Genomic DNA, 14,327 nt, shown 5'->3' on the forward strand with positions numbered 1-14,327 from the left:
TCCAGGTATAGGACCTTGCACTTGGCTTATTGAACTTTATGAGGCTGGCATGGGCCCAGCTCTCCAGCTTGTCCAAATCCCTCTGTTTCACATTCCTTCCCTCCAGGGTGTCAACCAGACCACAAAGCTTAGTGCCATCTGCAAACCTGCTGAGGATGCACTCAATTTCACTGTCCATATTGCCCATGAAGGTGTTAAACAGCACTGGTCCCAGTACCAACCCTTGAGGGTTGCCACTGGAGGATCTGGGGCTGCTGCTTCAGAGGGGGCTTTCATGGTTATTTTCATCTTCAGCGTCTGACCCAAGCCTCCCTGATAAGGCAGCTGAAATCTGTGGGTGAAGAATAAAGCTGGGAAGAGGCTTTGCTGTCCAAAAGCAGAATGTTTGTGCTCCTAACTTGCTCTTCTGCTGGTATGAAGGGCAGAGATTTGGTATGTATGTGTCTAAGGAACACTCATCGAGTTGCAACAGCAGGAACTGGAGCTTTAACAGAAAGACTTTTTACTGCAGTGCACAAGCAGAGCTGACAGATGACTCTTACCTGGCTGTGGAGAACAACAACATTTTCACAGCAAGAAATGCTCCAATTTTTGTGCTGCTTCTGGTGCTCTGATGCTCTGCATTGCACCCTCACTTGCAGCTGCATCAGAGAGTGATTGTTGGTTGTGAACATTCAATGTGAAACATGCAGATGAAAGAATGTCATGAGACACAGCAAGCAAAATGCAAGGTCCTACATCTGGGTTGGAGCAATCTCCAGGCTGGGAGAGAGCATTCCTGTTGAGAAGGACTTGGGGGTGCTGGTGGATAAGAAGCTGGACATGAGCCTGCACGGTACATTCCCAGACGAGGTTCAGCTGTGTAGTGAGCTGATCCCCAGCAGCATGGGCAGCAGGTGCAGGGAGGAGATTCTAACCTTTTGCTGTACTCTGCTGAGACCTACCTGCAGTGCTGGCACCAGCTCTGGAGTCCTCAGCACAGCAGAGACATGAACCTATGGGAGCAGGACCAGAGGAGGCCACAACAATGATGGGAAGGCTGGAAGCCTTCTGCCGTGAAGCCAGGCTGAGAGATTTGGGTTTGTTCAGCCTGGAGAAGGCTCCAGGAGACCTTCTGGTGGCCTTCCAGTACTTAAAGGGGGTCTGTAAGAAACCTGGGAACAGACTTTGAGCAGGGCCCATTGTGACAGGACAAGAGGTGGGGGTGATGGTTTAAACTAAAAGAGGGAGATTCACACTGGAGAGAGGGAGAAATGTTTGACATCGATGGTGGTGACACAGTGGCCCTTGTTACGGAGAGATGTGGTAGATGTCCCACCTGGAACCTTTCCAGGTCTGGTTAGACAAAGATCAAGGCAAGCTTCTTTAGTTGCAGATCATAAAATCATAGAATTGTTTAAATTGGAATCACCATGGCCATTATACCATGTCCCAAAGTGCCATGTGTACACATTTCTTGAACACCTTAAGGGATAGCGACTCCACCACCTCCCTGGGCAGCCTGTTCCAGTGCAGGAAAGAAATTCTTCCTGTTATCCAACCTAAACCTCCCCTGGCACAATTTCAGACACAAGCCTTTGCTGATGTTTCTGTCTGACAGAACAGTGAAGCAACATGGATCTTGGTGTGTGCCTCCACAAGAATGAGGATCTCTGCAAGTATTCCCAAACTTCACCCAGCAAAGAAAACCCTCTTGGATACCCTATTGACCTGGTTTCCTATGGGAAAATGGTTGCACTTGGGGTCAACTCTATGAACAATTTATACCTTCACCCCAGATGCAGTGAGAGCACCTAGAATGTCACAGAAGAGTTTGTGTCTTGAGGAGGATGTAGTATTTTGGGGCAATCTCAATGACATCCTCACAAGCTCAGCTGGCAACAGGTCCCTGATGAGCTCCAGCCAGTGCTGAGTGCCAGTCCAAAATTGATGGGTGTGATGCTGGTGTGGAGAAGAAGTGCTGCACTCATTCTTCCTTTCCCCTCTCATTTTCTTACCAGTTTGAGAAGAAGGAGTAGCCCCAGCAACAATAGAATTTGGCCCCTTGCATCCATGGAATCATAGAATTGTTTGGTTGGAAGAGATCTTTCAGATCAAGTCCAGGAGTTAACTAGCACTGTCAAGTCATCACTAAACCATGTCCTTCAGCACCACATCTACATGGCTTTTAAATACCTCCAGGCTTTTAAATGCCTCCACTTCCATGGGCAGCCTGATCCATGAGTGTGTTTGGGGATCTCCTCAATGTGGAGCAATATCTAAAGGGGGGGAGGGGGCAAGAGAACAGGGCCTGAGTCTTCTCAGTGGTGCCCAGTGATAGGATAAGAGACAATGGGCATAAACTGGAAACCAGGAGGTTCCACTTGAACATGAGGGGAAACTTGCTTGCTGGAGCAGGCTGGCCAGAGAGCTTGTGGAGTCTCCTTCTCTGGAGAGATTCCAAATGCACCTGGACCTTGTGATCTTGGGAAACCTGCTGTGAGTGATCCTGCTTTAGCAGAAGGGTTGGATTGGATTGGATTATCTCCAGAGGTCCCTTGCAATCCCCTCCATGTCAGAATTATGTGATTTCCAGATGATGAATTGGATGGTTCTGAGCACTTTGGGAATGGAACCTCACCAGTGCAATGCAATGGATCACTTCAGAAAGGCAAGGCTGAGAAGGTCACTCAACAGTGGCTAGAAGAGCGCTCAGCAGTGCTAGAAGAGTCCAACTCTTGTTAACAGTGTCCCACCTCATGTCACTGGGGTCACAAGAAGCAATGCAATTGCTTCTTCTAGAACATGTCAATTTATCCTGGCCTTGATCACTAATCCTTAATTGATGGAGGCAGAGAAGGAAGATGAATGTTGCTGTGTCCAAGGTTTTCATGGGTTTGGTGCAATCCTTGAAGGAATCAAGCAAGAAGGGGAGGGGACATGGGTAGTCAGTCCTTGGTTTGTTCTGGTAAACTGGAGACTTTCAGTCCCCCTGCATCCCAAAATGTAGGGACATAGGCAGGCTGAGTGGAGCCTGGGAAGGTGCTGGGAACCAGTGAGGTATCTCAGATGCAGAGGCCAGACACTGCTGAAATAGGGAATGACCAGGTGAAAATTCAGCAGTGGGGTGTGCTCAGCTATATCATTGCCTGCCAGAAACATGGAGAAACTTGTCCCTTTTGTGTCCCACCCCCCGTGTCCCTCATATGTGATACACCAAGGTGTAGGAACCTGAAGGCTGGTGACAGTCCTTAGCCCCATGCCTTGGGGAACATAACCTGGAGCAAGACCAGGAAGAGGCTGGGGAAAGCCACAGTGATGACCCTCTGACACTCCATGAGTGGGTGTTACCAGGGCACTGATCCCTGGGGTACCCCTCAGGCACTGGTCAGAGGGGAGATGGGGTGGAGGTGGAGGTGAGAGGGGACAACATGGGCACATCAGGCTCAGAGTGCCGCAGGGAAGCCCCACAGAGGGAGTGTAGCCAGGGCTGGGGACTCTGGGACCGGTAGGAGATGCATGGGTCAGATCCCATGGCACACCCTGGAGTGGAATGGGATCAACCATACAGTGTACCCTGGAGTGGAATGGGATCAACCATACAGTGTATCCTGGAGTGAAATGGGATCAGCCACACTATGCATCCTGAAGCAGAACAGGCTCAGCTGTGTAGTGCATCATGGAGTAGAATGGGATCAACTGCATCATTGCATCCAAGCTCTGAGATGGATGGACCACAGTGCCCATCCCAAAGTGGAATGGGATGATCCACACCAAGCATCCTGGAGTGGAACAGGACACTCCATAGCATGCATCCCAGCTCCAAGAAGAATTCTCTGCACCATGCAGTTGGCTTTAGGGAGCTCTGCACTGCACTTGCCAGAGGAGAAGAGGATGGAAAGCACCACACAACCCAGCTCCGAGTAGGGTGAACTGCATGGTGCATCTGAGAGCACAATGGGATCAGCCGAAAGTACATCAGCAGAACAGGCTGCTCTGCACCATGCGTCCCAGCTCTGAGCGCTGCCTAGACTACTTTGGGGTGCTCCACAGCGTGCATCTGGGGTGGGACAGGACGAATTGCACATCCTGGAGCAGAACAGGATCAGCTGCTCCGTGCATCCCGGAGCGGAATGGGTTACTCCGCTCCGTGCATCCTGGCTCCGAACGGGATGCACCGCACCGAGTAGCTGGCTCTGGGCTGCTGCGCATCATGAATTGAGAAGAACAGAATGGATAGCACCGAGCATCCCGGTGTAGAACGGGAGCGACTGCACGGCGCATCCCGGAGCGGAACGGGGGCGCTCTACTCCGTGTATCCCGGTTCCAAGCGGGATGCACCGCGTAGCCGACTCTGGGGCGCTCCGCACCGCGCATCCCAGACCGGAACAGGTTGAAGCACACAGCACATCCTTGGCTCCGAGAGGGATGCACCACACCATGCATCCCGGCTCCTAGCGGGATGCACGGCACCACGTAGCCGCCTGTGGGGTGCTCCGCACCGCGCATCCCGGAGCGGAGTGGGATCAGCTGCACAGTGCATCCCGGAGCAGAACGGGGCGCTCCGCACCACGCATCCCGGTTCCGAGAGCAATAGATCGCACGGCGCATCCCGGCGCGGAACGGGATCAACTGCACGGTTGCATCCCGGAGCAGAACGGGTCTCTCTGCACCGCGTATCCCCGCTCCGAGAGGAGCAATCCCACACTTTGACACCGCCCGCAGCCTCTGAGCGCCCGGCAGCGGTGGCGGAGCCGCGGGACACTGGAAGTGGTGGCAGAGGAGGAGAGCGGGATGGGGGAGGAAGAAGGAGGAGGAGGAGAAGGCGGAGGAAGGCGAGCAGCAGCCAGCCACGCAGCTTTGACGTCGGCGGGCTGCAGCTCCCCGGCTGGCGGCACGTAGAGCACCAACGTGACAGCAGCATCGCCGCCCGCCCTCCATTCCCCCACCGCACACGCACCCAGAGGGAAGCCCCCCCACCCCCCACCCCCGCATCCCTCCATCCTTCATCCTCATCCTCCCTCTCCACCACCCCACCCCAACCATGGACCGTTCCGCCGCCGCTCCGCAGGCGCGCTGAGGGACCACCAAGAAGAGCAGGACACACCTCCGTGCTGTGTCGTTCCCCCCCGCCCCCCTTCCTCCTCCTCACCATCCTCATCCTCATCATCCTCCTCCTCCCCGACGTCACCTCCGCGCCCGCGCAAGGGGTTTGTTGGGGAAAGGGGGGGGTGGGTGGCGGGGGGTGGGGGGGGTTGTCCCCCGCTCACCATGCGGGGGTCTGAGAGATGCGATGGCATCTGATGGCCGCGGGGCTCAAACGGCTGCGGTGGCTCCGGGAGGAGCTCGGTGGCCCCGGTGTGAGGAAGGGGAGGAGGTGGTCAGAGCTCTAAGGGGGGTTTGAGAAGGGTTTTTTAGGGGGGTGGGGGGGTGGGGGGTGTTTGTGGGGAGTTGCGGGTGGGGGCGGCCAGTTTGCTGCCCCAAGCCCCTTCGTACTGCTCCGGAGGAGGAGGAAGAGGAGGAGGAAGAGGAGGAGGGAGGAAGGGGAAGGGAGGGAAGGACCCGGAGCGGTGCCCACCACCGCCTGCCCCCCGCCGCCCTGCCTTGCGCGGGCGTGCGCGGCTCGGCCGCAGCTCCGGCGGGCTCTTGCCTTGTCAACTCCCCCCCCACACCCCAAAATCTTCCCCATCACCCCCCCCTCCCAACCCACCCCTTCTCCCACCCCTCCCGCCACCACCGGGCTGGATATGTGGATGTTCACGTGAAGATGGATGTAGCGATCAGGCTGCTGGGCTTGCTGACGGTTCTGCTGGAGGGCAGCTCCGGGCAAGGGGTCTACGGTAAGTGACCTTGTCGCGACTGTCGCCGAGGGCGGGAGGCAGGGGGTGTATGATAGTGAGGGGGTCCGTTCATCCGTCCGTCATCTGTTGTCCCCAACCTCCCACCCTGCGCGGTCGCGGGGGTGGCGGAGGCAGCGGCGTTGCCATGAGACGCTGACATTGCGCGGTGTAAAAAATGGGGAGGGGGGAGTCCAGGGGGTTGGATTTGACTGGTCCCAGTCCAGTATGGAACGAGTGGGTTCCTTCGCTGTTTCTATGAAGGTTTTTCCCGCACCTGCGGAAGCCACCGCACTTGTTTTGTCCGCGGAAAGAAGGGCGGAGGCGAAGCGCAAACTTGCCCAGGTTCCGCGGGACCTTGCCCGGGTTCCGCGGGTGGCTCCGCGGGTGCGCAGCTGTTCTTCTCTCCCCCACTCCCCCGCCCCTTCCCTCCCGGCAGTGACTTGCAAATCGCCCTCGGCGGGCTGAGAGGAGCAGAGCTGAGCTGGTGGCATCTCCTGCCCGGTGTCAGCACCCACGGTGCTCCGTCGGGTCCGGCTCTGGGGCCGCGGATCTTCTTGCTTCCTAACCCCCGCCCCACAACGACCTCCTCAAGCTGGCCCCGTGTCAGTAAAGCCCAGAGCTGAGTAGAGCCAGGGGACCGTTGGACCGCGGCGACGAGCGGTGGGGACGCCGCCCGGTGCGGTGGCACCGGCTCCGGTGATGTCTCAGTCTCGGTGATGCTCTGGTCCCTGTAATGCCCCGATGCTAGTGATGCCTCGGCTCTGGTGATGCTCCGGCTCCGGTAATGCCCTGGCTACTGTGATGCCCCAGTGCCGGTGATGCTCTGCTGCCGGTGATGTCCCGGCTCCCGTGGTGCCCTAGCTGCTGTGATGCCCTGGCTGCTGTGATCCCCCAGTCCCAGTGATGCCCCAGCTCTGGTGGTGCCTTGGCTGCTGTGATCCTCCAGTCCCAGTGATGCCCCGGCTCCGTGGTGCCTTGACTGCTGTGATCCTCCAGTCCCGATGATGTCCTGGCTCCGTGGTGCCTTGGCTGCTGTGATGCCCCAGTCCCGGTGATGCCCTGGTCCCTGTGATGCCCCGGTTCCAGTGATGCCTCAGCTCCGGTGGTGCCTTGGCTGCTGCGATGCCCCAGTCCCAATATATCTCGACTGCTGTGATGCTTTGGTCCTGGTGATGCCCCTGTCCTGGTGATGACCCAGTCCCAGTGATGCCCTGGTTTCTGTTATGCACCAGCCCTGGTGGTGTTCTGGCCACAGTGATGCCTTAGTCCTGCTGATGCTTCAGATGCTGTGACACCCTGGCCCCAGTGATGCCCCATTCCCAGCAAAGCCCTGTTCCCAGTGATGCCTCAGCCCTGGCAATACTCTGACCCCAATGATTCATGGTCCTGCCCTGCTCCTGGTCATGTCTGGCCCTAGTGATGCCCTGACTGCTGAGATGCTTCATCCCCAGTGCTGCCCCATCCCTGGCCCCAGTGATACCCCAGTCACCAGTGGTGCCCAGTGGTGGTGGGCTTATGTAAGTGTTGGGGTGCTGCTGGGAGCATTGTCTCTGGTTCTTGGTGCTGAGGAGACTTCATGAATTTACCAGTAAATGCTTCATTTGACATCCATTCCTTCGAGCTCCTACTCCTGTTTCACCACTGAAATATTTCCTTCCTGCCAGTGAGCAATGTTTCCTTCCCCCTAGCCAGAAATTTACTTCCTACCCCTCCATCCTGCATCTTTGTTTTAATTTTGGAGGATTTCAGTGTAACTGAAGATATCTGAGGGGTTTCTGCTCTCAGGCACTGGATTCTGAGCACAGATCCAAGCTCTGGGGCTCTCTGCCTTTCCTAACACACAGCCACATATTGTTGGATGAAATGTTGTGGTGAAGAACAGAGGGTTTGCTTGGGTTGAGTGTGTGTGGTGGGTCCTAGAGGAAATTAGGAAGCCCCCCACCTTGGTCTGAACACCACTGTGGTGTCACAAATGGATTTGTAGTAAGACTTTTTTTTGGCAAGGCTGCATTTATCTCCTGCAGAGTGGAATGCCTTAGTTATGAGAAGGACACTGTGTGAAGGGCTGGGGGTCCGGGGTGTTGAGGGAGCTGGAGAAGTCAATCCTGTGTCTGCACTGTCTTTCCATCTGCATTTGGGGTTCTTACTTTGTTCCTGATGGCTGGTTTGAGCAAGCAGGCAGCTCTCTGCTTCTGCCCCAGAAGACAAAAGCCAGGCTCAGGGTATGTCTCCAGCAGTCTGGAGCTTCTGGAAGAGTCCATTCTCTTTGCTAGGACCATTTTGAGGAAGGAGGTTTAGAAGGTAGTACCCTGAATTCCATTAGGAAAAGCCCTATCCAAGGAGAAGGAGCCTGCTTAGTCCTTTTTGCTTCAGGAAAAGCAGTTTGTGGCACCTGAGCAACTTTTTGTGCCCCTGCTTGAAGATTTCCAGATCCTCAGGCTTCCAAGCATGGTGCATTGAAAATGTCTTGCTGAGTTAATCCACTTGTTCCCTTGCTTCTGCACCGCCTGAAATGCTGGTGCCCCTTCTGAGAGCAGGCAGAGCTCCAGCAGCCTCCTCTGCAAGGGAATGTTGAGGTTTTGCTCCAAGCAGAGAAGAATCTGACAATTCTGGCCATCTTTCTTGAGCATTGCCACCTTCTCCAGCCCTGCATGGAGAGTTTGCTGGCCACTGAGCCATCATTCATCAGGAGGATCTTCTTTAATTTAAGGGTGATGGAGCACTGGACCAGGCTGCCTAGAGAAGTGGTGGAGTCTTTATCTCTGGAGACATTCAAAACCTACCTGGACATGTTCCTGTGTGACCCCCTCTGGGTGAACCTGCCTTGGCAGGGGGGGTTGGATTGCATAATGTCTGAAGGTCCCTTCCAATCTTCCCCATTCTGTGATTCTGTGACGCAGGTGACATTTGTCACTGATTTCCCTCCAGTTCCTTCTGTTGAGACTGTGTCTCTTCAGAACAAGGACCTGTGTCCCCCCAAGACAGGGGTCTCACTAGATGATGTTCATCACTCGAGCTCTGCCTACCACAGATGCTCATCTCTGGTACTGCAGGGGGTGTAGAATAGGACCTGGAGTGACAAGGAGAGCAGCACTTGAGAGCTTGCTTTGCTGTCTTCAAATGCAGAAGAAATGCTCCACATTTATGCCCAGCTGATACAAGGAGGAAAATTAATGTCCCATGATGTCTGCCAGTATGTCTCCTTGTTAACTTTCCTCTGCTCTTTCCCAAAGAAACTGAAATTAAGAAAACTGTTTTTTCTGCAGCTGAATTTTCGGGGAGTGGGGTGTGTGTGGGGCTGGGGGCTGGGGGTGGGAACCAAGGCACCAACTCTGGGAAGAGCAGGTTAGGGATGAAGCAGCTCTGCCTGGTGCCCACCATCCCTTTCTCTATGCCACATGCTGTTAAATCAAGGGAAGTGGGGAGAGCAGAGCTGCTAAAATTCTTGTCAAGACACAACAATTCCTCAGCTCTGCTTTTCCCAGCTTGGTTTCCTGGTGAAATAATCAAGTTAAAACTCCAGTGCTTGGTGGACTTTGCCTCCCCCTTTCAATTCTGCTCGACTCGCACCATTAATAAAGCAGAAAATGTAGGTATTCAGAACATGATGGTTATCCTCTGATGGAACTTCATGTTACAAGAGGAGTAACTGTGAAATGAGAAAGCTGATATGACCATGGAGCAGTCTGGAGATGATGTGGGAGTTGAGGGAGAGGGGAGAGTAATTTTCTCATCTGTTTTTCCTGGTGGTGTGACTTGGGGGCTCACTGGGGACCTCAAGATCCCCATGAGGTGGATGAGACAGTGGAACAGGTTGCCCAAGTAAGTTGTGGATGCTTCATCCCTGGAATTGTTTAAGACCAGGTTGGATAAAGCTTTGAGCAGCCTGGACAAGTGGGAGGTGTCCTTGCCCATGGCAGGGAGGTTGGAACTAGATGATCTCAGGCATTGGAAAACATTGCCCAGAGAAGTGGTGGAGTCAGCATCCCTGCAGGTGTTCAAGATATGTGTGGACATGGCTTAGACATGGTTTAATGGCCACTGTGGTCTTAGGTTGAAGGTTGGCTTTGATGATCTTACAGATCTTTTCCAACCAAAACAATTCTATGATTCTATGATCTTCAAGGTCTCTTCCAACTCAAGCCATTCTATGATTCCATAATTCTATAGCTTCAGGTGCTGAGATGTCCCAGGCTTCTCCCCTACAGAGCAGCCTAATGAATACCTGGAAAGGAGCCTGGAGAACCAAAGTGCTACCATTTCTTTCTGGTTGGGTGCTGAAGGAGCATGGGGGAACCCTCCACGTGCTATCATGCACAGGGTCATGCACTCAGAGCAGCCCCCTCTGCAAGAAGGTGATCACAAGTGCCATGAGCATCCACTGTCTCAGGCATGTCAGACTCCCTCCCACCCAGGACCCAAAATTGAGGGTGGTGGAACACAGGGTGTAAAATGCTGGGAGAAGTAACCAGGGGACCAGCCCAGGCAAAGTAACTTGGAAGGATTTACTGCTCTCTACAACTACCTTGAGGAAGGTTCTTGTGAGGTGAATGTTGGTCTCTTCTCCCGAGGAACAAATGATAGAATGAGAGGGAATGGCTTCAAGCTGCACTAGGGGTGGTTTAGGCTGGACATTAGGAAAAGATTTTTAATTGAAAGAGTTGTCAGGCATTGAAACAGGCTGCCCAGGGAGGTGGTAGAGTCCCCATCCCTGGAGGGATTTAAAAGTTGGGTGGATGTGGTGCTTGTAGATATGGCTTTATGGTAGATATGGCTTTATGGTGGATTTGATAGAGTAGGATTAATGGTTGGACTCAATGATCTTGAAGGTCTTTTACAACCTAGATGATTCTATGACTAAATGTCAGGTTGTGCTTGTTCCTACTGCAAAGCATCAACAATTACCCAATGGGCATAATTTTTATGATGGTTTTGTACTTTATCAAGAAGCAGGTTTGGGAATGAGGAACCCAATCCCGAGAGCTGGCACCTTGCCCCTCTCCTGATTGGTGTCTGTATCTTGGGGTGGGGGGTGGGGGAGGTGTAACAGGGTCATGCAGCATGGAGGAAGATCATCCAGTTGCTTCCAGCCACCTCTTTATGATCATAGATTCACAGAATGGTTTGGGTTGGAAGGGACCTTAATGATCCTCTAGTTCCCACCTCCCTGCCATGGGCAAGGACACATTCCAGTAGACCAGGTTGCTCAAGGCCTTGTGCAACCTGGCCTTGAACACCTCCAGGGAGGGGGCAGGATGGTGATGATATTGTAGCACATTTGTCTTCCTGGTGGCATTAATGAGTGCTGTGTTTGGAGATGGGAATATATGTGATCTGACCTTTCTTTCCCTAACACTTGCCTTGCTGGAAAAAATGGATTGATTGGAAGGATGAAAGATGGGAAAAAAGGGAAGATGAAGGGGGAAAAAGAGAGAAAATAAAAAGGGGGAAAAAAAAAAAAAAAGAGCCTTTTCCTCCTTGGAAAGGCTGGTTGCCCATTTCTGCTGGTGAAGGCATCCCCTTGGCTCACCAAACCCAGATGTCACGGCGGTGGCAGGGAGGGGACGGAGGGTAATTTCCGCGTGGCTGCTCGCCTGGGCCGGGTGTGAATGAGGGTCTTGTGTGGGTCGGTTTAACCCCACACAATTCAGGATATTGTGTGAGGGAAAAGCGTTGATCCCGCAGGAACAGGGGAGGAATTATTGTGGTGCTGCAGGGGCTGGTGGTTCTGAGCCAGCTGTGAGCTTCCTCCCATCACCCAGCTCCAGGAGGAGGCTTTTTTTTCTTTGCAGGAGCCAACTGATGGCTGAGAGCTTTAACTCTTAACTGAGCCCCCAGAGAAGGGAAATCTCCTCCTCACTCTCAGGCTGCAGATGTTGACACTGGGACTGCAGCAGTGGGTCTAAGATGAACTTCATCTTCAGGTACTAAACCACCTTGGTAGCATGGAGAGGTGGGGAAAGCAGACACCACTCATCCTAAGGACAGCCAAGGTCCTTCAGTTGATTGGGATTGACTCTGCTCCCATGGTTCTTATTTGTGCCACAGGTAAGGAGCTGGGCAGCACCTGGCATGGCAGGAGTGAGGGAGTTTTGGTGCAATTTGGGGGCTGGTTTTACCCTAGAGTGCAATGGTTTATGCCAGGTTTGATGGGGTCTTGAGCAACTTGGTCTAGTAGGAGGTGTCTCTGCCCATGGCAGGGTGTTTGGCACTTGAGAACATGGTTTAATGGCCACGGCAGGCTGAGGTTGAATGTTGGACTTAAAGACCTCTTCCAACTGAAATAAATTTTCTGTGATTCTATGACTCTAAGATGATCTTTTAAGGTCCCTTCCAACCCAAACCATTTTCTGATTCTATGATTTGAAGTCTCAAGTTGCAGATGGATAAAGTCAAATTATAATGCTTGATGGTAAATGTGCTGGAGGTCAGCAACACAGAGACTGAGCTCGACTCCAGGTCTACTGAATTGCTGCAGAAGCTTCCATCAGGTCTTGCATGTGCTGTGTGACCAGTTTGGCAGCTTGGAGCAACCCTTCTGGCATGTAATGAGTTGTCTCAGTGCTGTGCTGGATGGTGTCCCAGCTCATCTCATCCTTCCAGGAGCAGCTGATGGCTTGGTGGATCTCTGGTCAAAGCGTTAACTCGGTGTGAGGAGAGCTGGGGATGTGGTGGCAAGAAAACAGCCTTGAAGGAAATAAAATAGAAGCTCTCTTGGCTCAGAAGAGCAAAATCCATTTTAATTAGGAGCAGTTGGATGAAGGAAGGAAGCAGATGAATTATTAAAGCTCCCCTCAAATGTTTTCTGGAATCTCCTGTGGTGGAGGGATGATCTGCCCAGTGTCAGCCTATACCTTCATGTCTGTGTGTGTATGTTCTTGTAGCACACTGGGTTTGCTTCAGTATGTCTTCTTCCAGCAGAAAAATCCTTTTGGATGGCAGTCATGAGCCAGGGTGGAAAAAAACACAAGCAGGGAGGATGTTCTCTGCTCCATTCTGCCAGCACCAGGACACTCTCACTCTTCTTCACTTGAAGTCAGGACTAGAATCTGTTTCTTCAACCATGTTTCTCCAAACTGGAAAATCCACCATCCCCCTCCCTCCCCCCCCCTCCCCCCCCAAATTGGATTGTGAGTGTGACTCTCCAAGGGAAGGCAGCTTGGTCTGTCTCTGTGATCTGGAATACTGACCCAATACTGAATTCAATCATAGAACTATTGAGTTTGGAAGAGATCTTTGAGATAACCAAGCCCAGCTGTTCACCTAGAGCTCACAATTCCACCACTGCTGCTAGCAGTTGCAGTGCTGTTGCTCCATCACTGCTGGAAGAAACTTTCCTTGTCACTACACCAAGTTCCCAGGACTGGCTGCTCATTAGGTCCTTCAGTTTAGCTTTTTATAGCTCCTCTTTCCAATTTTGAGCTACGTCTGGACCTGGCTGAATGATTTCCTGCCACCTCCATAAAAAATGGTCCTGCTAAATATAGCTGAAAATGGAGGGAAGTCAGTTTGATATTCCCAGACAGGTTTTGAAACCTTGTTCTTTTGGTAGGAGGTCTTTCAAGACATAGTGGTTACCCAGAGAATCATAGAATCGTTTTGTTTGGAAAAGATCTTTAAGGTCATCAAGTCCAACTGTCAAACTGAGACCACTGCTGCCATTAAACCACATCTGAGAGTGTCATGTCACCCAATGTTTCTTGAACCAGGGATGGTGTCTCCACCACCCAGGAGCAGACCAGTGGCCCAGACTGGGAGTGCTTCTTGTATCCATGAGAGGTTGAAGAACCAAGTGGTTGTCTTGAACATCCTTAAAGGCCCACACTGTTCTTTGCAGAGATCCTGCCTTCCAGGAGTGCTTCTTGTGTCCATGAAAGTTTGAAGGACCAAGCAGTTGTGCCAAATGTTCTTATGTTCTTTTAGGTCCACATTCCTCTTGGCAACGTTTAGCTGGCTTTTGATCTCTCTTTGCCCTGGTTGCTTGTTTTCAGAGTATTTGGGTACCAAGGAGGTTTGGAAAGGAGGTCCTGTGAGGAGGAGCTAGAGGAGCTCCATGTGTTAAGGTGGTTCAGTCTCACTGAGGTAGCTAAAAGTGGAGATAAATTCATGTCTTAACTATCTCAGAAAGGAAGAGGCAGATAGTGATGAAGAGCTACCTTCAAGCAGCCACCTCAAGTGTTGGAGGAGGCAGCAGCAGCCATGTGAGGTTATTAAAGCCCATGGTGGAAATAAGGATGAGGGTTTTTAATCTGGAGAACTGAGCTGGTGGCACAGCTCAGCAAGAGATGTGCTGGACTGATGTCCAACATCTTTGATGTGCAATCTAATGTTGCTTCTTCAGTTGGCAAGCTTGCTACAAGGGGGGATTGCAGAGGGAACACTCTGGTTCATGGAAACATGAGAGATCAAGCCAGATGAGACCCATGGTCTCTCCTGGTCTCAAACTCCAGGAAGCAGTTAATCTATTTCTAATATATAAAAGCAGTGATTGGAGTAATGTGTGTTAGG

The 14,327-nt window shown here is 52.5% G+C and overlaps 1 protein-coding gene across 3 annotated transcripts in view; it reads left to right on the forward strand.

Annotated features, from left to right (window-relative positions):
* The first annotated feature begins 5,481 nt into the window (after positions 1–5,481).
* Positions 5,482–14,327, forward strand: part of MDGA2 (MAM domain containing glycosylphosphatidylinositol anchor 2) — a 353,148-nt gene continuing 344,302 nt past the window's right edge. Inside the window, exon 1 of one of the 3 annotated variants that reach the window (XM_068166809.1) lies at positions 5,482–5,819. In XM_068166809.1, coding sequence (XP_068022910.1) covers positions 5,747–5,819 — 73 coding nt within the window. In that variant the 5' untranslated portion in view covers positions 5,482–5,746. The remainder of the gene's footprint in view (positions 5,820–14,327) is intronic. The other 2 variants (XM_068166808.1, XM_068166811.1) reach the window with 2 other exon arrangements.

The sequence above is a fragment of the Melanerpes formicivorus genome, unplaced genomic scaffold (genome assembly GCF_026170545.1).
Source record: "Melanerpes formicivorus ecotype bairdi unplaced genomic scaffold, bMelFor1.0.p_v2 SCAF_107, whole genome shotgun sequence".
Classification (NCBI taxonomy): Eukaryota; Metazoa; Chordata; class Aves; order Piciformes; family Picidae; genus Melanerpes; species Melanerpes formicivorus.